The 23,638-nt window shown below is 45.7% G+C and overlaps 1 protein-coding gene across 1 annotated transcript in view; it reads left to right on the forward strand.

Moving 5' to 3' along the window:
* LOC143769709 (alpha-2-macroglobulin-like protein 1) overlaps nt 1–23,638 on the forward strand; it is a 289,826-nt gene that overhangs the window by 219,690 nt on the left and 46,498 nt on the right. The window contains exon 34 of the mRNA XM_077258495.1: nt 2,699–2,801. Coding sequence (XP_077114610.1) covers nt 2,699–2,801 — 103 coding nt within the window. The remainder of the gene's footprint in view (nt 1–2,698; nt 2,802–23,638) is intronic.

The raw sequence follows: 23,638 nt of genomic DNA on the forward strand, positions 1-23,638 counted from the left end.
ATATATAAGGCAACACCTGTGTTAGAAAGCTGGAAGATTCCCCACTGACACAAGGTGATGGTCACAGCCCACCTTCTCCCCCTTCCTCTGCACAGAGACCTCTGAACAGCACACACCACTCTCCCATAGGAGTTAATGAGTTCTCGTCAGACAGTAGTGTTCTGTGTCCTTGTAGCTGTGATATGGCATCTCAGAGCAGTCGCTTCAGCAAAATGTACAAGCTCACAAATTAAAATCCCTACAAATAGAAATCTGGTGTAGTTATGACAGTGGCCACTGTTCAATAAATGTTTTCTTTATTTGCAGGAGCGTTGGTGTTTCATATTCAGACAGAAGCACGGTGTATGGTCAGAGACCCTGATGCCAGCGATGTATCACTTAGTTTATCGGCTGCAGCAGTTGTGACAGAATCACAGTTTTCTCTGCTGTAGATCTAGCAAAACTCAGAATTTTGAGCCCTACATACAGTGGGGAAAACAAGTATTTAGTCAGCCACCAATTGTGCAAGTTCTCCCACTTAAAAAGATTAGAGAGGCCTGTAATTGACATCATAGGTAGACCACAACTATGAGAGTCAAAATGAGAAAACAAATCCAGAAAATCACCTTGTCTGATTTGCCAAGATTTATTTTGCAAATTATGGTGGAAAATAAGTATTTGGTCATTAACAAAAGTTCATCTCAATATTTTGCTATATATTCTTTGTTGGCAATGACAGAGGTCAAATGTTTTATGTAAGTCTTCACAAGGTTGGCACACACTGTTGGTGGTCTGTTGGCCCATTTCTCAATGCAGATCTCCTCTAGAGCAGTGATGTTTTGGGCCTGTCGCTGGGCAACATGGACTTTCAACTCCCTCCAAAAGGTTTTCTATGGGGCTGAGATCGGGAGACTGGCTAGGCCACTCCAGGACCTTCATATGCTTCTTACGAAGCCACTCCTTCTTGCCCTGGCAGTGTGCTTGGGATCATTATCATGCTGAAAGACCCATCCACATTTCATCTCCAATGCCCATGCTGATGGAAGGAGATTTGCACTCAAAATCTCATGATACATGGCGCCATTCATTCTTTCATGCACACGGATCAGTCGTCCTGGTCCCTTTGCAGAGAAACAGCCCCAAAACATGATGTTGCCACCCCCATGCTTCACAGTAGGTATGGTGTTCTTTGCATGCAACTCAGCATTCTGCCTCCTCCAAACACGACAAGTTTTGTTTCTACCAAACAGTTCTACTTTGGTTTCATCAGACCATATGACGTTCTCCCAATACTATTCTGGTTTATCCCAATGCTCTCTAGCAAACTTCAGACGGGCCCAGACATGTACTGGCTTAAGCAGGGGTACACTTCTGGCACTGCAGAATGTGAGTCCCTGGTGGTGTAGTGTGTTAATGATGGTAGCCTTTGTTACGGTGGTCCAAGCTCTATGCAGGTCATTCACTAGGTCCCCCCGTGTGGTTCTGGGATTGTTGCTCACTGTTCTTGTGATCATTTTGACGCCACGGGGGGAGATCTAGCGTGGACCCCAAGATCGAGGGAGATTATCAGTGGTCTTGAATGTCTTCTATTTTCTTATTATTGCTCCCACAGATGATTTCATCACACCAAGCTGCTTGCCTATTGCAGATTCAGTCTTCCCAGCCTGGTGCAGGGCTTCAATTTTGTTTCTCGTGTCCTTTGACAGCTCTTTGGTCTTCACTTTAGTGGAGTTTGGAGTGTGACTGTTTGAGGTTGTGGACAGGTGTCTTTTATACTGATAACAAGTACAAACAGGAGCCATTACAACAGGTAACGAGTAGAGAACAAAGGAGTCTCTTAAAGAAGAAGTTACAGGTCTGTGAGAGCCAGAAATCTTGCATGCTTTTAGGTGACAAAATACTTATTTTCCACCATAATTTGCAAAATAAATCTTGCCAAATCAGACAAAGTGATATTCTGGATTTGTTTTCTCAATTTTGACTCTCATAGTTGTGGTCTACCTATGATGTCAAATACAGGCTTCTCTCATATTTTTAAGTGGGAGAACTTGCACAATTGGTCGCTGACTAAATACCTTTTTCCCCACTGTAACTCGCCCACAACCCAGATTGACAGCTTTCCGTCTACACCGTATATTGACAGTAAGAAGTTAATCAGTGTTGGAGGGGTGAGGTTCGGCGAGGAGGCAAGAATCAGCTAGTCCTCTAGTATTAATCTAATGCTGATAAAACAACAATTTTATTGAAAGAGCCACACAACCTAATTAATGACACATCACTGGGATCAGGGTCTCTGCCCCTACATCATGCTGTTCTCAGATTAAATAGCAAAACCTCCTGTTAAATTCTGTTTAAGACAATGGAAGCCATCCATGATAGAAAATTTGCCAATGGTTAAAATGCCAACAATCTGAATTTTTTTGTTATTCGCTTAACTCTTAATTATGTGGAAACTGTCACAGCCTTGTTGAGAACTACAAGAAATTTTTACCCCTTACTTCTTTATCTAAGTTTTTGCAATTTGTTTTACCTGTACTATGGTATTTTGTGGAAATTTCAAACACAACACCTAGAATGACGCCATCTTGGCACAGCTATAACATTCTGTTTGCTTTTCTAGTGCTGACCAATTCCATAGCACCGTAAAAAGATGTATACCCACTCAGCCAATTTCTTTCATATGCAGATATTATATTTTTCACGTTTGAATCATTTGCAGATCTCCCATGAAACTGTAAGCTTGGAGTTTTCTGTGGAACAAGAAGCTCTGGTGGAGAATCTGCAGCCTGCCACTGCTGTCGCTTTGGATTACTATGATCCAGGTATGTGATATAAAGAATTAAAAAAATGCTGCAAAGAAAGGATGCTTTAAAAAAAATGGGCTAAGAGTTTATTTTTTACCAATTACAAAAGTTAATGAAACCTAAATCCAATCTAGGGTTGAGCGAAACGGGTCGATCATTTTCAAAAGTCGCCGACTTTTGGCTAAGTCGGCGTCTCATGAAACCCGATCCGACCCCTGTGCTTGTCGGCCATGCGGTACGCGACTTTCGCGCCAAAGTCGCGTTTCAATGACGCGAAAAGCGCCATTTCTCAGCCAATGAAGGTGAACGCAGAGTGTGGGCAGCGTGATGACATAGATCCTGGTCCCCACCATCTTAGAGAAGGGCATTGCAGTGATTGGCTTGCTGTCTGCGGCGTCACAGGGGCTATAAAGGGGCGTTCCCGCCGACCGCCATCTTACTGCTGCTGATCTGAGCTTAGGGAGAGGTTGCTGCCGCTTCATCAGAAGCAGGGAGAGCGTTAGGCAGGGTCCACTAACCACCAAACCGCTTGTGCTGTAGCGATTTCCACTGTCCAACACCACCTTCGGTGTGCAGGAACAGTGGAAGCTATTTTTTTTTTTTTCCTCAGCGCGGTAGCTCATTGGGCTGCCCTAGAAGGCTCCGTGATAGCTGTATTGCTGTGTGTACGCCACTGTGGAAACCAACTGCTTTTTTCAAAGCACATATCCTCTTGTTCCTTTCTGCACAGCTATCTTTTTTGTTTGTCCACACTTTTTATTTAATTTGTGCATCAGTCCACTCCTATTGCTGCCTGCCATACCTGGCTTAGATTACTGCAGGGAGATAGTAATTGTAGGACAGTCCCTGTTTTTTTTTTTTTGTTTTTTTTTTGTGGGAGATTAAGATTGGCATTTCTGCTACAGTGCCATCCCTGTGTGTGCCATCTCTCACTGAGTGGGCCATAGAAAGCCTATTTATTTTTTTCATGATTTGTGTTCTAAATTCTACCTCAACACAAAAACACTACATCAATCAGTGGTAGAAAAATATTGGCCTCAGTCAGGGCTTGTGTGCCACTGCTGTGTGTGCTATCTCTTATTCAGTGGGCTATAGAAAGCCTATTTATTTATTTATTTTTTTTTCTTATTATTTGGTTTCTAAAGTCTCCCTGAAAAAAAAAAAATAAATAAAAAAACAGTGGGAGAGTAATATTGCCCTTTCAGCTTGTGTGCCAGTCTTGACTCCTGGGTGTGCCACCTCTCTCTCTCATTCAGTGGGCCATAGAAATCCTTTTTTTTTTTTTTTTTTTTAATATTATTGGGTTTCTAAAGTCTCCCTTAAAAAACAAAAAATACATAAAAAAACAGTGGGAGAGTAATATTGCCCTTTCAGCTTGTGTGCCAGTCTTGACTCCTGGGTGTGCCACCTCTCTCTCTCATTCAGTGGGCCATAGAAAGGCTATTTATTTTTTTGGTTTTTTTAATATTATTTGGTTTCTAAAGTCTCCCTGAAAAAAAAAAAAAACATAAAAAAACAGTGGGAGAGTAATATTGCCCTTTCAGCTTGTGTGCCAGTCTTGACTCCTGGGTGTGCCACCTCTCTCTCTCATTCAGTGGGCCATAGAAAGGCTATTTATTTTTTTGGTTTTTTTAATATTATTTGGTTTCTAAAGTCTCCCTTAAAAAACAAAAAATACATAAAAAAACAGTGGGAGAGTAATATTGCCCTTTCAGCTTGTGTGCCAGTCTTGACTCCTGGGTGTGCCACCTCTCTCTCTCATTCAGTGGGCCATAGAAAGGCTATTTATTTTTTTGTTTTTTTTAATATTATTTGGTTTCTAAAGTCTCCCTGAAAAAAAAAAAAAAACATAAAAAAACAGTGGGAGAGTAATATTGCCCTTTCAGCTTGTGTGCCAGTCTTGACTCCTGGGTGTGCCACCTCTCTCTCTCATTCAGTGGGCCATAGAAAGGCTATTTATTTTTTTGGTTTTTTTAATATTATTTGGTTTCTAAAGTCTCCCTTAAAAAACAAAAAATACATAAAAAAACAGTGGGAGAGTAATATTGCCCTTTCAGCTTGTGTGCCAGTCTTGACTCCTGGGTGTGCCACCTCTCTCTCTCATTCAGTGGGCCATAGAAAGGCTATTTATTTTTTTGGTTTTTTTAATATTATTTGGTTTCTAAAGTCTCCCTGAGAAAAAAAAAAAAATAAATTAGGTGGGAGATTAATATTGACATTAGTGCTTGAGTGACAGTCCTGCGTGTGTGTCATCTCTGTGATTTTGTGCCACAGAAAACAGAGTGTGTAACATTGTGCCTGATTTTCCTTGTGGTCTCACCAACCTGTTAAGGGATATTGAAATCATACTGAAGTTATAGCTCACCGTGTAAGTTGTTTGACAGCAACAAATAAAGTTACTTTGGTTAAGATTTTAAAACAATGAGGAAGTCTGGTGCAAGAGGTCGTCGTGGGCGTTCATTGTCAGCTGGTAATGATGGTAGTGGTAGTGGAGCATCAGGTGGTCGTGGGGATAAAAATATTCCACCTAAGTCTGGAGCTGTGGAGCCAGTTTCGTCGTCAGGCTACACAAGGCCTCGAACGCTCTCTTTTCTGGGAGTAGGAAAACCGCTTTTAAAGGCGGAGCAGCAACAGCAAGTTTTGGCTTACATTGCAGACTCAGCCTCTAGCTCTTTTGCCTCCTCTTCCGAAACTGGTAAATGTAAAAGCAGCGCGTCGCTTGTGGATGTTCACGGTCAGGGACAAGTCGCTTCCTTGTCCTCCTCAGCAAAAACTACAACAAGAGAGAAGGATGCAGCAGGCGACACAACGGGTCACTCCATGGAGCTCTTTACACATACCGTCCCTGGCTTAGAAAGTGAAACATTTAACAGGCCATGCCCATTACAAGTAGATTCTGACATGGAGTGCACTGATGCACAGCCACAGCCAGAGTACTATGCTGCTCCTTTGACTCAGACCACCACATTGCCCTCTCAGGGTACAGATCCACAATCAGACCCTGATGAGACTATGTTGCCCCGCCACGAACGCTATACCACCGACCGACACAGTGACACAGACGAAGTTGCACACGAGCTCGAAGAGGAGGTAATAGATGACCCAGTTATTGACCCCGATTGGCAGCCATTGGGGGAACAGGGTGCAGGCGGCAGTAGTTCAGAAGCGGAGGTGGAGGAGGGGCCGCAGCAGGCATCAACATCGCAACAGGTTCCATCTGCCGGGCCCGTATCTGGCCCAAAACGCGTGTCAAAGCCAAAACCTGTTGGAGGACAGCGTGGCCATCCGGTTAAAGCTCAGTCTGCAATCCCTGAAAAGGGATCCGAGTCTAGGAAGAGTGCAGTCTGGCATTTTTTTAAACAACATCCAACTGATCAGCGCAAAGTCATCTGTCAAAAATGTTCAACTAGCTTAAGCAGAGGTCAGAATCTGAAAAGTCTAAATACTAGTTGCATGCATAGACACTTAACCACCATGCATTTGCAAGCCTGGACTAACTACCAAACGTCCCTTAAGGTTGTAGCACCCTCGGCCAATGAAGCTAGTCAGCAACGCAACATCCCTTCCGTCACTGTAAGGCCACCATTTTCCGCACCACCGGCAGTATCTGTGCAGGTTTCTTTGCCAGCCAAAAGCAGTCAGGGTCAGGGAACCACCAGTTTTGTAGGAGGAAATATTGCATCTAGGGCACCGGCGGAAACAATACCGTCTCCAACCGTCTCTCAGTCTGCCATGTACACCGGCACACCCGAAAGTTCCACGATCTCCAGCTCTCCAGTCCAGCTCACCCTACATGAGACTCTGGTTAGAAAAAGGAAGTACTTATCCTCGCATCCGCGTACACAGGGTTTTAACGCCCACATAGCTAGACTAATCTCGTTAGAGATGATGCCCTACCGGTTAGTTGAAAGCGAAGCTTTCAAAGCCCTGATGGAGTACGCTGAACCACGATACGAGCTACCCAGTCGACACTTTTTTTCCAGAAAAGCCATCCCAGCCCTGCACCAGCATGTTAAACAGCGCATCGTCCATGCACTCAGGCAATCTGTGAGTACAAATGTGCACCTGACTACAGATGCATGGACCAGTAGGCATGGCCAGGGACGTTATGTGTCCATCACGGCACACTGGGTGAATGTGGTGGATGCAGGGTCCACAGGCGACATCAATTTAGGGACAGTTGTGCCTAGCCCACGGTCTAGGAAACAGTTGGCTGTAGGCGTTCGCACCCCCTCCTCCTCCTCCTCCTCGTCCTCCTGCAGAAGCTACAGCTCTTCCACAGAACGCAGTCTGCCAACCACTCCATCGGCAGATGACACTGTTGCACACCAGTTGTCCCATTATGGGCCAGCTACTGCCAAGCGTCAGCAGGCTGTATTGGCTATGAAGTGTTTGGGCGACAACAGACACACCGCGGAAGTTCTGTCCGAGTTCTTGCAACAAGAAACGCAGTCGTGGCTGGGCACAGTAGATCTTGAGGCAGGCAAGGTAGTGAGTGATAACGGAAGGAATTTCATGGCTGCCATCTCCCTTTCCCAACTGAAACACATTCCTTGCCTGGCTCACACCTTAAACCTGGTGGTGCAGTGCTTATTGAAAACTTATCCTGGGTTCTCCGACCTGCTCCTCAAAGTGCGTGCACTTTGCTCACATATCCGACGTTCGCCTGTACACGCCAGCCGTATGCAGACCTATCAGCGGTCTTTGAACCTTCCCCAGCATCGCCTAATCATAGACGTTGCAACAAGGTGGAACTCAACACTGCACATGCTTCAGAGACTGTGCGAACAGAGGTGTGCTGTTATTTATTTGTGGGAGGATACACGGGCAGGCAGTAGGATGGCAGACATGGAGTTGTCAGGTGTGCAGTGGTCTAAGATACAAGACATGTGTCAAGTCCTTCAGTGTTTTGAGGAATGCACACGGCTGGTTAGTGCAGACAACGCCGTAATAAGCATGAGCATCCCCCTAATGCGTCTGCTGATGCAAAGTTTGACGCACATAAAGGAGCAGGCGTCTGCACCAGAGGAAGAGGAAAGCCTTGATGACAGTCAGCCATTGTCTGGTCAGGGCAGTGTACAGGACGAGGTAGCGGGCGAAGAGGAGGTGGAGGACGAGGAGGATGATGGGGATGAGTATATTTTTAATGCCGAACCTTTCCCGGGGGCACAGGAAATTGGTTGCGTGTCACGGCCGGGTTCTGGTTTTTTGAGGGACACAAGTGACGTAGATTTGCCTGCAACTGCCCCTCAACCAATCACAACCGGAGATTTGACAACTGGAACTTTGGCCCACATGGCGGATTATGCCTTACGTATCCTAAAAAGGGACACACGCATTACGAAAATGATGAACGATGACGATTACTGGTTGGCCTGCCTCCTTGATCCACGCTATAAAGGCAAATTGCAAAATATTATGCCACATGAGAACTTGGAACTAATATTAGCAACCAAACAATCAACTCTTGTTGACCGTTTGCTTCAGGCATTCCCAGCACACAGCGCACGTGATCGTTCTCACACGAGCTCCAGGGGGCAGCAGACTAGGAGTGTTAGGGGTGCACACATCAGAAGTGGCGTTGGACAGAGGGGTTTTCTGACCAGGTTGTGGAGTGATTTTGCTATGACCGCAGACAGGACAGGTACTGCTGCATCAATTGAAAGTGACAGGAGACAACATTTGTCCAGTATGGTTACTAACTATTTTTCATCCCTTATCGATGTTCTCCCTCAACCGTCATTCCCATTTGATTACTGGGCCTCCAAATTAGACACCTGGCCAGAATTGGCAGAATATGCATTGCAGGAGCTTGCTTGCCCGGCAGCAAGTGTCCTATCAGAAAGAGTATTCAGTGCTGCAGGTTCAATATTAACCGAAAAAAGGACTCGTCTGGCTACCCAAAATGTTGACGTTCTAACATTCATTAAAATGAACCACAACTGGATTTCGAAATCTTTTGCCCCACCTTGCCCGGCCGACACCTAGCTTTCCTATGAAAAGCTCTTGCCTGTGAATTACTTTTCTAATGTCTAATTTGCTGCAGCTGATTGTACAGCATACGACATGTTTACACCTCCCTAAATGGCAAAACTCCCCACACGGGGCCGTGGTATCGCGACTTGGCGCAAGCACCCGTGAGACTGCTGTTTGTCTGAAGAGGTGGGTGTGCTCGCTTTTGGTTGACGGCATTGCTACTGGGTCCCTCATAGTACAATGTAGTGTCTCTGGCGGTGGTGGTGCGCACCCAACGTCAGACACACCGTTGTAACATGAGGGGCCCTGGGGCGGTCCCGCCGGCCTCAAGAGAGTTCCCCCCTACCCCAGCTCAAAATGTGCTCTACCACGTGCAAAATTATGTCGCACAGCTCCACCAATCTTTAGTCTATTCGCTGACATCATTCAATGTCTGGCACTGACAATACAAATTTGTAGACATCTATGATGCAACTTAAAGTAGTCTGTGTCTGTGTCCTATATTGGCACCATTAAATAGTTACTGCCAAATTACTATGTCAGAAACTCAGTAGATGAGCCCACCCCTGTACCTAAGTATGCCACCTTTTTTTTTGTTTTGGTTGTTTTGCGAGACATTAACATCTATTTATATTTTGGGAGTACTGGGACAGACACTCCTTGCACTACTCCTCCACTCACCACCAAGCTGCCTGTGTATCCATGTAACCGCTGTAAAGCTGCCATGAGCCTATTGTTTGTTATTTTAGGCCTTTGATAGCCTGTCTGCGGTCCCTACTTTAAATACTCCTCCACTCACCACCAAGCTGCCTGCCCGTGTATCCATGTAACCGCTGTAAAACTGCCATGAGCCTATTGTTTGTTATTTTAGGCCTTTGATAGCCTGTCTGCGGTCCCTACTTTAAATACTCCTCCACTCATCACCAGCTGCCTGCCCGTGTATCCATGTAACCGCTGTAAAACTGCCATGAGCCTATTGTTTGTTATTTTAGGCCTTTGATAGCCTGTCTGCGGTCCCTACTTTAAATACTCCTCCACTCACCACCAAGCAGCCTGCCCGTGTATCCATGTAACCGCTGTAAAACTGCCATGAGCCTATTGTTTGTTATTTTAGGCCTTTGATAGCCTGTCTGCGGTCCCTACTTTAAATACTCCTCCACTCATCACCAGCTGCCTGCCCGTGTATCCATGTAACCGCTGTAAAACTGCCATGAGCCTATTGTTTGTTATTTTAGGCCTTTGATAGCCTGTCTGCGGTCCCTACTTTAAATACTCCTCCACTCATCACCAGCTGCCTGCCTGTGTATCCATGTAACCGCTGTAAAACTGCCATGAGCCTATTGTTTGTTATTTTAGGCCTTTGATAGCCTGTCTGCGGTCCCTACTTTAAATACTCCTCCACTCACCACCAAGCTGCCTGTGTATCCATGTAACCGCTGTAAAACTGCCATGAGCCTATTGTTTGTTATTTTAGGCCTTTGATAGCCTGTCTGCGGTCCCTACTTTAAATACTCCTCCACTCATCACCAGCTGCCTGCCCGTGTATCCATGTAACCGCTGTAAAACTGCCATGAGCCTATTGTTTGTTATTTTAGGCCTTTGATAGCCTGTCTGCGGTCCCTACTTTAAATACTCCTCCACTCACCACCAAGCTGCCTGCCCGTGTATCCATGTAACCGCTGTAAAACTGCCATGAGCCTATTGTTTGTTATTTTAGGCCTTTGATAGCCTGTCTGCGGTCCCTACTTTAAATACTCCTCCACTCATCACCAGCTGCCTGCCCGTGTATCCATGTAACCGCTGTAAAACTGCCATGAGCCTATTGTTTGTTATTTTAGGCCTTTGATAGCCTGTCTGCGGTCCCTACTTTAAATACTCCTCCACTCACCACCAAGCTGCCTGCCCGTGTATCCATGTAACCGCTGTAAAACTGCCATGAGCCTATTGTTTGTTATTTTAGGCCTTTGATAGCCTGTCTGCGGTCCCTACTTTAAATACTCCTCCACTCACCACCAAGCTGCCTGCCCGTGTATCCATGTAACCGCTGTAAAACTGCCATGAGCCTATTGTTTGTTATTTTAGGCCTTCGAAGCCTGTCTGCGGTCCCTCCTTACACTAGGCCTCCACTGACCAGACCACTGCTGCCCGTGTACCCCTGGAACCAATTTTAAAGTGCCTACAGCCAGCCCATTTTATTGTGTTAGGCCTTCGAAGCCTGTCTGCGGTCCCTCCTTCCACTAGGCCTCCACTGACCAGACCACTGCTGCCCGTGTACCCCTGGAACCAATTTTAAAGTGCCTACAGCCAGCCCATTTTATTGTGTTAGGCCTTCGAAGCCTGTCTGCGGTCCCTCCTTCCACTAGGCCTCCACTGACCGGACCACTGCTGCCCGTGTACCCCTGGAACCAATTTTAAAGTGCCTACAGCCAGCCCATTTTATTGTGTTAGGCCTTCGAAGCCTGTCTGCGGTCCCTCCTTCCACTAGGCCTCCACTGACCAGACCACTGCTGCCCGTGTACCCCTGGAACCAATTTTAAAGTGCCTACAGCCAGCCCATTTTATTGTGTTAGGCCTTCGAAGCCTGTCTGCGGTCCCTCCTTCCACTAGGCCTCCACTGACCGGACCACTGCTGCCCGTGTACCCCTGGAACCAATTTTAAAGTGCCTACAGCCAGCCCATTTTATTGTGTTAGGCCTTCGAAGCCTGTCTGCGGTCCCTCCTTCCACTAGGCCTCCACTGACCAGACCACTGCTGCCCGTGTACCCCTGGAACCAATTTTAAAGTGCCTACAGCCAGCCCATTTTATTGTGTTAGGCCTTCGAAGCCTGTCTGCGGTCCCTCCTTCCACTAGGCCTCCACTGACCAGACCACTGCTGCCCGTGTACCCCTGGAACCAATTTTAAAGTGCCTACAGCCAGCCCATTTTATTGTGTTAGGCCTTCGAAGCCTGTCTGCGGTCCCTCCTTCCAATAGGCCTACACTGACAAAGGTACACCTGACAACAGACACATGGACCTGTAGGCATGGCCACGGAAGGTTACGTGTCCTTTGTGGCTCAATGGGTTAATGTATTGGATGCATGGTCCACACAGGGGACAGCCTGCTAAGTCTGTATGCAGTCCCTAATTCAAGTTGTCCTCAACTGAATAAAGCTGAGCTTCTACCTTCTGGCTCTCATTAAGTGTTTTTTAAAAAACAAAATGGTGGTTAGGGCCTACTAACGGCTTCTGCCCCTCCCTGGTGTTGCCCTCAACTGAATAAAGCTGAGCTTCTACCTTCCGGCTCTGATTAACTGCTGTTTTTAAACACATTGCTGGTTCCGGCCTACTAACGGTGTCTGCCCCTGCCTGGTGTTGCCCTCAACTGAATAAAGCTGAGCTTCAACCTTCTGGCTCTCATTAAGTGTTTTTTTAAAAACAAAATGGTGGTTAGGGCCTACTAACGGCTTCTGCCCCTGCCTGGTGTTGCCCTCAACTGAATAAAGCTGAGCTTCAACCTTCTGGCTCTCATTAAGTGTTTTTTAAAAAACAAAATGGTGGTTAGGGCCTACTAACGGCTTCTGCCCCTCCCTGGTGTTGCCCTCAACTGAATAAAGCTGAGCTTCTACCTTCCGGCTCTGATTAACTGCTGTTTTTAAACACATTGCTGGTTCCGGCCTACTAACGGTGTCTGCCCCTGCCTGGTGTTGCCCTCAACTGAATAAAGCTGAGCTTCAACCTTCTGGCTCTCATTAAGTGTTTTTTAAAAAACAAAATGGTGGTTAGGGCCTACTAACGGCTTCTGCCCCTCCCTGGTGTTGCCCTCAACTGAATAAAGCTGAGCTTCTACCTTCCGGCTCTGATTAACTGCTGTTTTTAAACACATTGCTGGTTCCGGCCTACTAACGGTGTCTGCCCCTGCCTGGTGTTGCCCTCAACTGAATAAAGCTGAGCTTCAACCTTCTGGCTCTCATTAAGTGTTTTTTAAAAAACAAAATGGTGGTTAGGGCCTACTAACGGCTTCTGCCCCTCCCTGGTGTTGCCCTCAACTGAATAAAGCTGAGCTTCTACCTTCCGGCTCTGATTAACTGCTGTTTTTAAACACATTGCTGGTTCCGGCCTACTAACGGTGTCTGCCCCTGCCTGGTGTTGCCCTCAACTGAATAAAGCTGAGCTTCAACCTTCTGGCTCTCATTAAGTGTTTTTTAAAAAACAAAATGGTGGTTAGGGCCTACTAACGGCTTCTGCCCCTCCCTGGTGTTGCCCTCAACTGAATAAAGCTGAGCTTCTACCTTCCGGCTCTGATTAACTGCTGTTTTTAAACACATTGCTGGTTCCGGCCTACTAACGGTGTCTGCCCCTGCCTGGTGTTGCCCTCAACTGAATAAAGCTGAGCTTCAACCTTCTGGCTCTCATTAAGTGTTTTTTAAAAAACAAAATGGTGGTTCCGGCCTACTAACGGTGTCTGCCCCTCCCTGGTGTTGCCCTCAACTGAATAAGGCTGAGCTTCAACCTTCTGGCTCTCATTAAGTGTTTTTTAAAAAACAAAATGGTGGTTAGGGCCTACTAATGGCTTCTGCCCCTCCCTGGTGTTGCCCTCAACTGAATAAAGCTGAGCTTCTACCTTCCGGCTCTGATTAACTGCTGTTTTTAAACACATTGCTGGTTCCGGCCTACTAACGGTGTCTGCCCCTGCCTGTTGTTGCCCTCAACTGAATAAAGCTGAGCTTCAACCTTCTGGCTCTCATTAAGTGTTTTTTAAAAAACAAAATGGTGGTTCCGGCCTACTAACGGTGTCTGCCCCTGCCTGGTGTTGCCCTCAACTGAATAAAGCTGAGCTTCAACCTTCTGGCTCTCATTAAGTGTTTTTTAAAAAACAAAATGGTGGTTAGGGCCTACTAACGGTGTCTGCCCCTCCCTGGTGTTGCCCTCAACTGAATAAAGCTGAGCTTCAACCTTCTGGCTCTCATTAAGTGTTTTTTAAAAAACAAAATGGTGGTTAGGGCCTACTAACGGTGTCTGCCCCTCCCTGGTGTTGTCCTCAACTGAACAAAGCTGAGCTTCCACATTCTGGCTTTCGGCCTATACTATCAGATATTAAACTGCATTTGGCCTACTAGTGTGGTTAGGCCCTTGAAACAGTGTCTGCTGCTCTTGGGTTTGCTACTCCACTGAACAAAGCAATGCCGCCTGTTTAGTCCTGTTACCAATTTTGATCTGCATTTAGCCTACTTTATTCTTTGGCCCTATATCTGTTTCCTCATCATCCTGCCCATTGCCCAGCCACTGCTAGATGAGTCTGCTGGTACATTGACCTAGACCACTACATTCCCCTTGTACTCTACACAGCCAGAATCTGACCCTGCTGAAAGTAAGGTTCCCCTTCCCGCATATTATACCACCTTACACAGGGACAAAGAGGAAGGTGCAGATGAAAGTGCAGGTTCCTTCATCAGGTGGGGGGGCATACTCGTTGGCGACGTCACTGGCACAGGGCCACTCAGAGTATGCAAAAGTGTCGCTGCTGGTGGGAGGCGCCCCCGCCATGCAAACACACCGCCGTACTTTGAGGGGCCCTGTGCCAGTGCCAATGCGAACGAGTGGGCCCCCCCTGCTTGCTCAGGATCACAGCACTTGCAACGTTGAAATACTTACCTCTCCCTGCTCCACCGCCATGACGTAGTCCATGTTTCCTGGGCCCACTAAAACCTTGAACCAGCCCTACCCCCACAACTTTTGCCAAATGACCACCAATTTCCAGTGCCCAACTATTATTATAAAGTTAATTAAGATTGACAAGCTTCAGAAAACAAGAATGGATGTTTTTGGCAGTAAAATGTGCACTGTAGGTGTTTTCCTGGCCTCCACTCACTGCCGGCTATGCTTCCCCATTGACTTGCATTGGGTTTCGTGTTTCGGTCGATCCCCGACTTTTAGCGATAATCGGCCGACTTCACTCGACTCGACTCTGGACTAAATCGGGTTTCACAAAACCAGACTCGATCTTAAAAAAATGAAAGTCGCTCAACCCTAATCCAATCAATATTTGGTGTCTCAGCCCTTTGCCTTTAAAACAGCATCAATTCCTCTAGGTTAACTTGTCACTTGTACACAGTTTTTGAATGAACACAACAGGGAGATTGTTCCAAACATCATGGAGAAATAACCACAGATCTTCTGTGGATGTCGCTTGTACAAATCCTTCTGTCTCCTCATGTAATCTAAGACAGACTCAATTATGTTGATATCAGCGTTCTTTGGGGACCATATCATCCCTTCCAGGACTTCTTGTTCTTCTTTAAGCTGAAGATTGTTCTTAATGACGTTAGCAGTATGTGTGGTGTTGTTTTCCAGCTGCAGAATAAATTTGGAGCCAATCAGATACCTTCTTAATGGAATTTGCGCAAGCCTACATCAACAGGAGATCTGTGGTTAGTTCTCCAAGATGTTTGGAACAATCTCCTTGCCAATTTCCATCAAAATCTGTGTACAAGTGAACTGAGAAGAATTGATGCTGTTTTGAATACGGATGGTGGTCACAATAAATGCTAATTTGATTTAGATTTTTATTTTGTTCATTCAGTTTGCATGTTATTAATGGATAAAAATAAACTACCAACACTTCAATTTTTCAAGCATTCTTCGCAGCATTTTTCACAAACCTGCCTAAAACTTTTGCACAGTACTGTAAAGTGCATTTCATTTTTCAGAATACTGTTCACTTGATTAGAGTGTGTTACAATAATGTCTTTAGATTCTCTGCTGTTTCACTTGCTTGGAAGTTTTAATGGATTAGTGGCCTCTCTATGCAAATAGAGCAGTGATCCCAAACTACGTGCCAGTGTTATGTATTGATCAGCGTGTCACTTGCTGTAGCTAAATACTATTGTCATGCTGCTGCAGTGCAGTGTAACGCAACCTCCACCAGAGGGAGCTTGAGAGGCAAGTGAGACTGCGTACACAGAGTAACCCCACAGAGCAGCAGCACAGGCACCACCAAGTGGCGAGAGAGTGGTCACACAAGCTTAGTCAAAAAACGTTCAGATGCAAAGTACAAAAAGCAGTAAGCAGTATGCGTGGTCAGGAGCAAGCCAGGGGATTCAGCAATGGTCGGAAGTGGATAAGAAAAAGACAGAAAGCAGTAGTGAGTCCAAATACAGGCCGAGTCAGAAACCAGATAATCAAACCGAGAAACAGAGAAACGCTGGGAAACGGGCAGACAGAGGAAGACAACAGACATAGGGCAAGTCAGGGATCACAGCAGGACAAATCAAGGATTACCAGAGTCAGGTTCACACGCTGAAGGCAGAACTATAGCTGACAGAGCAGACAGCAGAACGAGGCAGAGCAAATTTAACCCTTGACATGATCCACCCGGAAAAAGGGCAGTCAGGATTAAACCCTGGAACTGATCATGACAACTATAGAATAATTATCAGTATCGTGTTGGGAGCCCAATCAGCAGCACAATACAACATGTAGGCCTTATAAAAATTCCAAACATTTGTCAAATAATACTCTTAACTAGTGTTGAGCATTCCGATACCACAAGTATCGGGTATCGGCTGATATTTGTGGTATCAGAATTCCGATACCGAGTTCCGATATTTTTTTGATATCGGAATCGAAAGTTCCCAGTGTGTGGTTCCCAGGGTCTGGAGGAGAGGAGACTTTCCTTCAGGCCCTGGGATCCATATTCATGTAAAAAATAAAGAATAAAAATAAAAAATATGGATATACTCACCCCTCTGGCGGAGCCTGGACCTTAGCGGTGTAACCGGCAGCCTCCGTTCCTAAGAATGCAGTGAGTTTAGGACCTGCGATGACGTCGCGGCTTGTGATTGGTCGCATGAGCGGTCACATGAGCGGTCACGCGACCAATCACAAGCCGTGACGTCATCGAAGGTCCTTCACTCTGCATTCTTAGGAACGGAGGCAGACGCTTGGACCGGTGAGAGCCAGGGGCCGTCCGAGGGGTGAGTATATCAATATTTTTTATTTTTATTCTTTATTTTATACATGAATATTGATCCCAGGGCCTGAAGGAGAGTTTCCTCTCCTTCAGACCCTGGGAACCATTCCGATATTTTGTGTCCCATTGATATGCATTGGTATCGGGTATCGGCGATATCCAATACTTTTTGGGTATCGGCCGATCCAATCCGATACCGATACCTTTGCATATCGGAAGGTATCACTCAACACTACTCTTAACCCCTTTCTGACCTCAGACGGGATAGTACGTCCGAGGTCAGAAGCCCCTCTTTTCATGCGGGCTCCGGACATGAGCCCGCATCAAAGCCGGGACATGTCAGCTGTTTTGAACAGCTGACATATGCCCATAATAAGCACAGGCAGAATCGCGATCTGCCCGCGCCTATTAAGGTACCGTCACACTAGGCGATATCGCCAGCGATCCGTGACGTTGCAGCGACCTGGATAGCGATATCGCTGTATTTGACACGCAGCAGCGATCTGGATCCCGCTGTGAAATTGCTGGTCGCTGCTAGAAGGTCTGCACTTTATTTGGTCGCTAGGTCGCCGTGTATCGCCGTGTTTGACAGCAAAAGCAAGGATACCAGCGATATTTTACACTGGTAACCAGGGTAAACATCGGGTTACTAAGCGCAGGGCCGCGCTTAGTAACCCGATGTTTACCCTGGTTACCAGCATAAAAGTTAAAAAAACAAACAGCACATACTCACCAGCGCGTCCCCCAGCCTCTGCTTCCTGACACTGACTGAGCGCCGGCCCTAAACTGAAAGTGAAAGCACAGCGGTGACGTCACCGCTGTGCTGTTAGGGCCGGAGCTCAGTCAGTGTCAGGAAGCAGAGGCTGGGGGACGCGCTGGTGAGTATGTGCTGTTTGTTTTTTTAACTTTTACGCTGGTAACCAGGGTAAACATCGGGTTACTAAGCGCGGCCCTGCGCTTAGCAACCCGATGCTTACCCTGGTTACCCGGGGACCTCGGCATCGTTGGTCGCTGGAGAGCGGTCTGTGTGACAGCTCTCCAGCGACCAAACAGCGACGCTGCAGCGATCGACATCGCTGTCGCTATCGCTGCAGCGTCGCTTAATGTGACGGTACCTTTAACTAGTTAAATGCCGCTGTCAAATGCAGACAGCGGCATTTAACTACCGCATCCGGCCGGGAGGCCGGAAATGACGGCATCGCCGACCCCCGTCACATGATTGGAGGTCGGCGATGCTTCAGTATTGTAACCATAGCGGTCCTTGAGACCTCTATGGTTACAGATCCCCGGCAGCTGTGAGTGCCAACCTGTGGTCGGCGCTCACAGTACACCTGATTTTCTGCTACATAGCAGCGAACAGCAGATCGCTGCTATGTAGCAGAGCCGATCGTGCTGTGCCTGCTTCTAGCCTCCCATGGAGGCTATTGAAGCATGGCAAAAGTAAAAAAAAAGTAAAAAAATTTGAAAAAAATAAAAAATATATAAAAGTTTAAATCACCCCCCTTTCGCCCCAATCAAAATAAATCAATAAAAAAAAAATCAAACCTACACATATTTGGTATCGCAACATTTAGAATTGCTCGATCTATCAATACAAAAAAGCATTCGCTTTTCGCTGATCGCTAAACAGCGTAGCGAGAAAAAAAATTAGAAACACCAGAATTACGCTTTTTTAGTCTCCGTGACATTGCGTTAAAATGCAATAACGGGCGATCAAAAGAACATATCTGCACCAAACTGTTATCATTAAAAATGCCAGCTCGGCATGCAAAAAATAAGCCCTCAACCGACCCCAGATCATGAAAAATGGAGACGCTACGAGTGTCGGAAAATGGCGCAATTTTTTTTTTTTTCAGCAAAGTTTGGAATTTTTTTTCACCACTTAGGTAAAAAATAACCTAGTCATGTTAGGTGTCTTTGAACTTGCAATGACCTGGAGAATCATAATGTCAGGTCAGTTTTAGCATTTAGTGAACCTAGCCAAACAAAAAACAAGTGTGGGACTGCACTTTTTTTGCAATTTCACTGCACTTGGAATTTTTTCCCGTTTTCTAGTACATGACATGCTAAAACCAATGATGTCTTTCAAAAGTTCAACTCGTCCTGCAAAAATTAAGCCCTCACATGGCCAAATTGACGGAAAAATAAAAAGTTATGGCTCTGGGAAGGAGGGGAGTGAAAAACGAACACGGAAAAGCGAAAAATTCCAAGGTCATGAAGGGGTTAAACAAAGTAAAATCATTCCATTAGAATTCCACAAAATACAAAGGTAAATACCACCATACAGTGCTCAAGTAATGCTGGCTGTTATGATCCTTAGTGGCTGAGGATCACAAAACGGACTAGCTAAGTTAATGAACATAGACAAGAGCTCTAGGGAGGTGGTAACTGGACTGACCGCAAACCTGATCCTAACCAAACACACTAAAGGTAGCTGGTGAACGTACCTAAATTCCTGGACGTCTCGACCCAGCCTGAGAAACTATCTACTCCTAGAGGGAAAGTAAGACCTCACTTGCCTCAGAGAAATCACCCCAAAGATATTGGAAGCCCCCAACAAATAATAACGGTGAGGTAAGGGGAAAATACAAATGTAGAAATGAAAACAGATTCAGCAAATGAGGCCCGCTAATACTAGATAGCAGAAGACAGATAGGGAACTGTGCGGTCAGTAAAAAACCCTATGCAAAATATCCACGCTGAGAATACAAGAACCCCCACACCAACTAACGGTGTGAGGGGAGAAACTCAGCCCCCTAGAGCTACCAGCAAGCAAGGAAATCACATATTAGCAAGCTGGACAAGAAACAAAAATAAACCAAGAAACATATGAACACTGATGATCAAAAAATGAACAAACAAAAACTTAGCTTCTCTTGAAGAGACTGATAACGAAGGAATGCAGGAGAGCTCAAAATAGCACTGAAGACATTGACAGCAGGCAACCACTGAAAGTCCAGGTGAGCTAAATAGGAAACCAACTACCAGATAACGAGACAGCTGATTCCAGCCACAAACCTGCAGAAAAACACAAAGAGCCACCAGAGGGAGCCCAAAGACAGCACTCACACAGTACCACTTGTGACCACCAGAGGGAGCCCAAAAATAGAGTTCACAACATACCGCCCCTTGAGGAGGGGTCACCGAACCCTCATCAAGACCCCCAGGGTGATCAGGATGAGCCACATGGAAGGCACGAACCAAATCGGCCGCATGAACATCAGAGACGACAACCCAGGAATTATCCTCCTGACCATAGCCCTTCCACTTAACCAAAAACTGAAGCCTCCGTCTAGAAATACGAGAATCCAAGATCTTCTCCACCACGTACTCCAATTCTCCCTCAACCAGCACCGGAGCAGGGGGCTCAACAGAAGGAACCACAGGCACCACATACCTCCGCAACAAAGACCTATGGAACACATTATGAATGGCAAACGATGCTGGGAGGTCCAAACGAAAAAACACCGGGTTAAGGACTTCCAAAATCTTATAAGGACCGATGAAGCGAGGCTTGAATTTAGGAGAGGAGACCATCATAGGCACATACCGAGAAGACAGCCATACCAAATCCCCAACACGAAGTCGGGGACCCACACCGCGACGGCGGTTGGCAAAGCGCTGAGCCTTCTCCAGTGACAACTTCAAATTGTCCACCACATGGTTCCAAATCTGCTGCAACCTATCCACCACAGAATCCACCCCAGGACAGTCAGAAGGCTCAACCTGCCCTGAGGAAAAACGAGGATGAAAACCAGAATTGCAGAAAAAAGGCGAAACCAAAGTGGCAGAACTAGCCCGATTATTAAGGGCAAATTCGGCCAATGGCAAAAAAGTCACCCAATCATCCTGATCAGCTGAAACAAAACATCTTAAATACGTTTCCAAGGTCTGATTAGTTCGCTCGGTTTGACCATTCGTCTGAGGATGGAAAGCCGACGAAAAAGACAAATCAATGCCCATATTAGCACAAAAGATCCGCCAAAATCTGGACACAAACTGGGATCCTCTGTCCGACACAATATTTTCAGGGATGTCGTGCAAGCGAACCACATTCTGAAAAAATAAAGGAACCAAATCGGAGGAGGAAGGCAACTTAGGCAAGGGCACCAAATGGACCATTTTGGAAAAACGATCACACACCACCCAGATGACAGACATTCTCTGAGATACTGGAAGATCCGAAATAAAATCCATGGAAATGTGCGTCCAAGGCCTCTTCGGGACAGGCAAAGGCAAAAGCAAACCACTGGCACGAGAACAGCAAGGCTTAGCCCGAGCACAAATCCCACAGGACTGCACAAAGGAACGCACATCCCGTGACAAGGAAGGCCACCAGAAGGACCTAGCCACCAAATCTCTGGTACCAAAAATCCCAGGATGACCTGCCAACACCGAAGAATGAACCTCAGAAATAACTCTGCTGGTCCATCTATCAGGGACAAACAGTCTCTCTGGTGGGCAACGGTCAGGTCTATCCGCCTGAAATTTCTGCAGCACTCGTCGCTAGGGTTGAGCGAAACGGGTCGATCATTTTCAAAAGTCGCCGACTTTTGGCTAAGTCGGCGTCTCATGAAACCCGATCCGACCCCTGTGCTTGTCGGCCATGCGGTACGCGACTTTCGCGCCAAAGTCGCGTTTCAATGACGCGAAAAGCGCCATTTCTCAGCCAATGAAGGTGAACGCAGAGTGTGGGCAGCGTGATGACATAGATCCTGGTCCCCACCATCTTAGAGAAGGGCATTGCAGTGATTGGCTTGCTGTCTGCGGCGTCACAGGGGCTATAAAGGGGCGTTCCCGCCGACCGCCATCTTACTGCTGCTGATCTGAGCTTAGGGAGAGGTTGCTGCCGCTTCGTCAGAAGCAGGGAGAGCGTTAGGCAGGGTCCACTAACCACCAAACCGCTTGTGCTGTAGCGATTTCCACTGTCCAACACCACCTTCGGTGTGCAGGAACAGTGGAAGCTATTTTTTTTTTTTTTTTTCCTCAGCGCTGTAGCTCATTGGGCTGCCCTAGAAGGCTCCGTGATAGCTGTATTGCTGTGTGTACGCCACTGTGGAAACCAACTGCTTTTTTCAAAGCACATATCCTCTTGTTCCTTCCTTTCTGCACAGCTATCTTTTTTGTTTGTCCACACTTTTTATTTAATTTGTGCATCAGTCCACTCCTATTGCTGCCTGCCATACCTGGCTTAGATTACTGCAGGGAGATAGTAATTGTAGGACAGTCCCTGTTTTTTTTTGTTTTTTTTTGTGGGAGATTAAGATTGGCATTTCTGCTACAGTGCCATCCCTGTGTGTGCCATCTCTCACTGAGTGGGCCATAGAAAGCCTATTTATTTTTTCCGTGATTTGTGTTCTAAATTCTACCTCAACACAAAAACACTACATCAATCAGTGGTAGAAAAATATTGGCCTCAGTCAGGGCTTGTGTGCCACTGCTGTGTGTGCTATCTCTCATTCAGTGGGCTATAGAAAGCCTATTTATATATTTATTTTTTTTCTTATTATTTGGTTTCTAAAGTCTCCCTGAAAAAAAATAAAAATAAAAAAACAGTGGGAGAGTAATATTGCCCTTTCAGCTTGTGTGCCAGTCTTGACTCCTGGGTGTGCCACCTCTCTCTCATTCAGTGGGCCATAGAAAGCCTATTTATTTTTTTGGTTTTTTTAATATTATTTGGTTTCTAAAGTCTCCCTGAAAAAAAAAAAAACATAAAAAAACAGTGGGAGAGTAATATTGCCCTTTCAGCTTGTGTGCCAGTCTTGACTCCTGGGTGTGCCACCTCTCTCATTCAGTGGGCCATAGAAAGCCTATTTTTTTTTTTTTAAATATTATTGGGTTTCTAAAGTCTCCCTTAAAAAACAAAAAATACATAAAAAAACAGTGGGAGAGTAATATTGCCCTTTCAGCTTGTGTGCCAGTCTTGACTCCTGGGTGTGCCACCTCTCTCATTCAGTGGGCCATAGAAAGCATTTTTTTTTTTTTTCCTTGATTTGTGTTCTAAAATCTACCTCAACACAAAAACACTACATCAATCAGTGGGAGAAAAATATTGGCCTCAGTCAGGGCTTGTGTGCCACTGCTGTGTGTGCTATCTCTCATTCAGTGGGCTATAGAAAGCCTATTTATATATTTATTTTTTTTCTTATTATTTGGTTTCTAAAGTCTCCCTGAAAAAAAAAAAAAAAAACAACAGTGGGAGAGTAATATTGCCCTTTCAGCTTGTGTGCCAGTCTTGACTCCTGGGTGTGCCACCTCTCTCTCATTCAGTGGGCCATAGAAAGCCTATTTATTTTTTTGTTTTTTTTAATATTATTTGGTTTCTAAAGTCTCCCTGAAAAAAAAAAAAACATAAAAAAACAGTGGGAGAGTAATATTGCCCTTTCAGCTTGTGTGCCAGTCTTGACTCCTGGGTGTGCCACCTCTCTCATTCAGTGGGCCATAGAAAGCCTATTTATTTATTTTTTAAATATTATTGGGTTTCTAAAGTCTCCCTTAAAAAACAAAAAATACATAAAAAAACAGTGGGAGAGTAATATTGCCCTTTCAGCTTGTGTGCCAGTCTTGACTCCTGGGTGTGCCACCTCTCTCATTCAGTGGGCCATAGAAAGCATTTTTTTTTTTTTCCTTGATTTGTGTTCTAAAATCTACCTCAACACAAAAACACTACATCAATCAGTGGGAGAAAAATATTGGCCTCAGTCAGGGCTTGTGTGCCACTGCTGTGTGTGCTATCTCTCATTCAGTGGGCTATAGAAAGCCTATTTATATATTTATTTTTTTTCTTATTATTTGGTTTCTAAAGTCTCCCTGAAAAAAAAAAAAAAAAAAAAAACAGTGGGAGAGTAATATTGCCCTTTCAGCTTGTGTGCCAGTCTTGACTCCTGGGTGTGCCACCTCTCTCTCATTCAGTGGGCCATAGAAAGCCT

Source organism: Ranitomeya variabilis, chromosome 4, assembly GCF_051348905.1.
Source record: "Ranitomeya variabilis isolate aRanVar5 chromosome 4, aRanVar5.hap1, whole genome shotgun sequence".
Lineage (NCBI taxonomy): Eukaryota > Metazoa > Chordata > Amphibia > Anura > Dendrobatidae > Ranitomeya > Ranitomeya variabilis.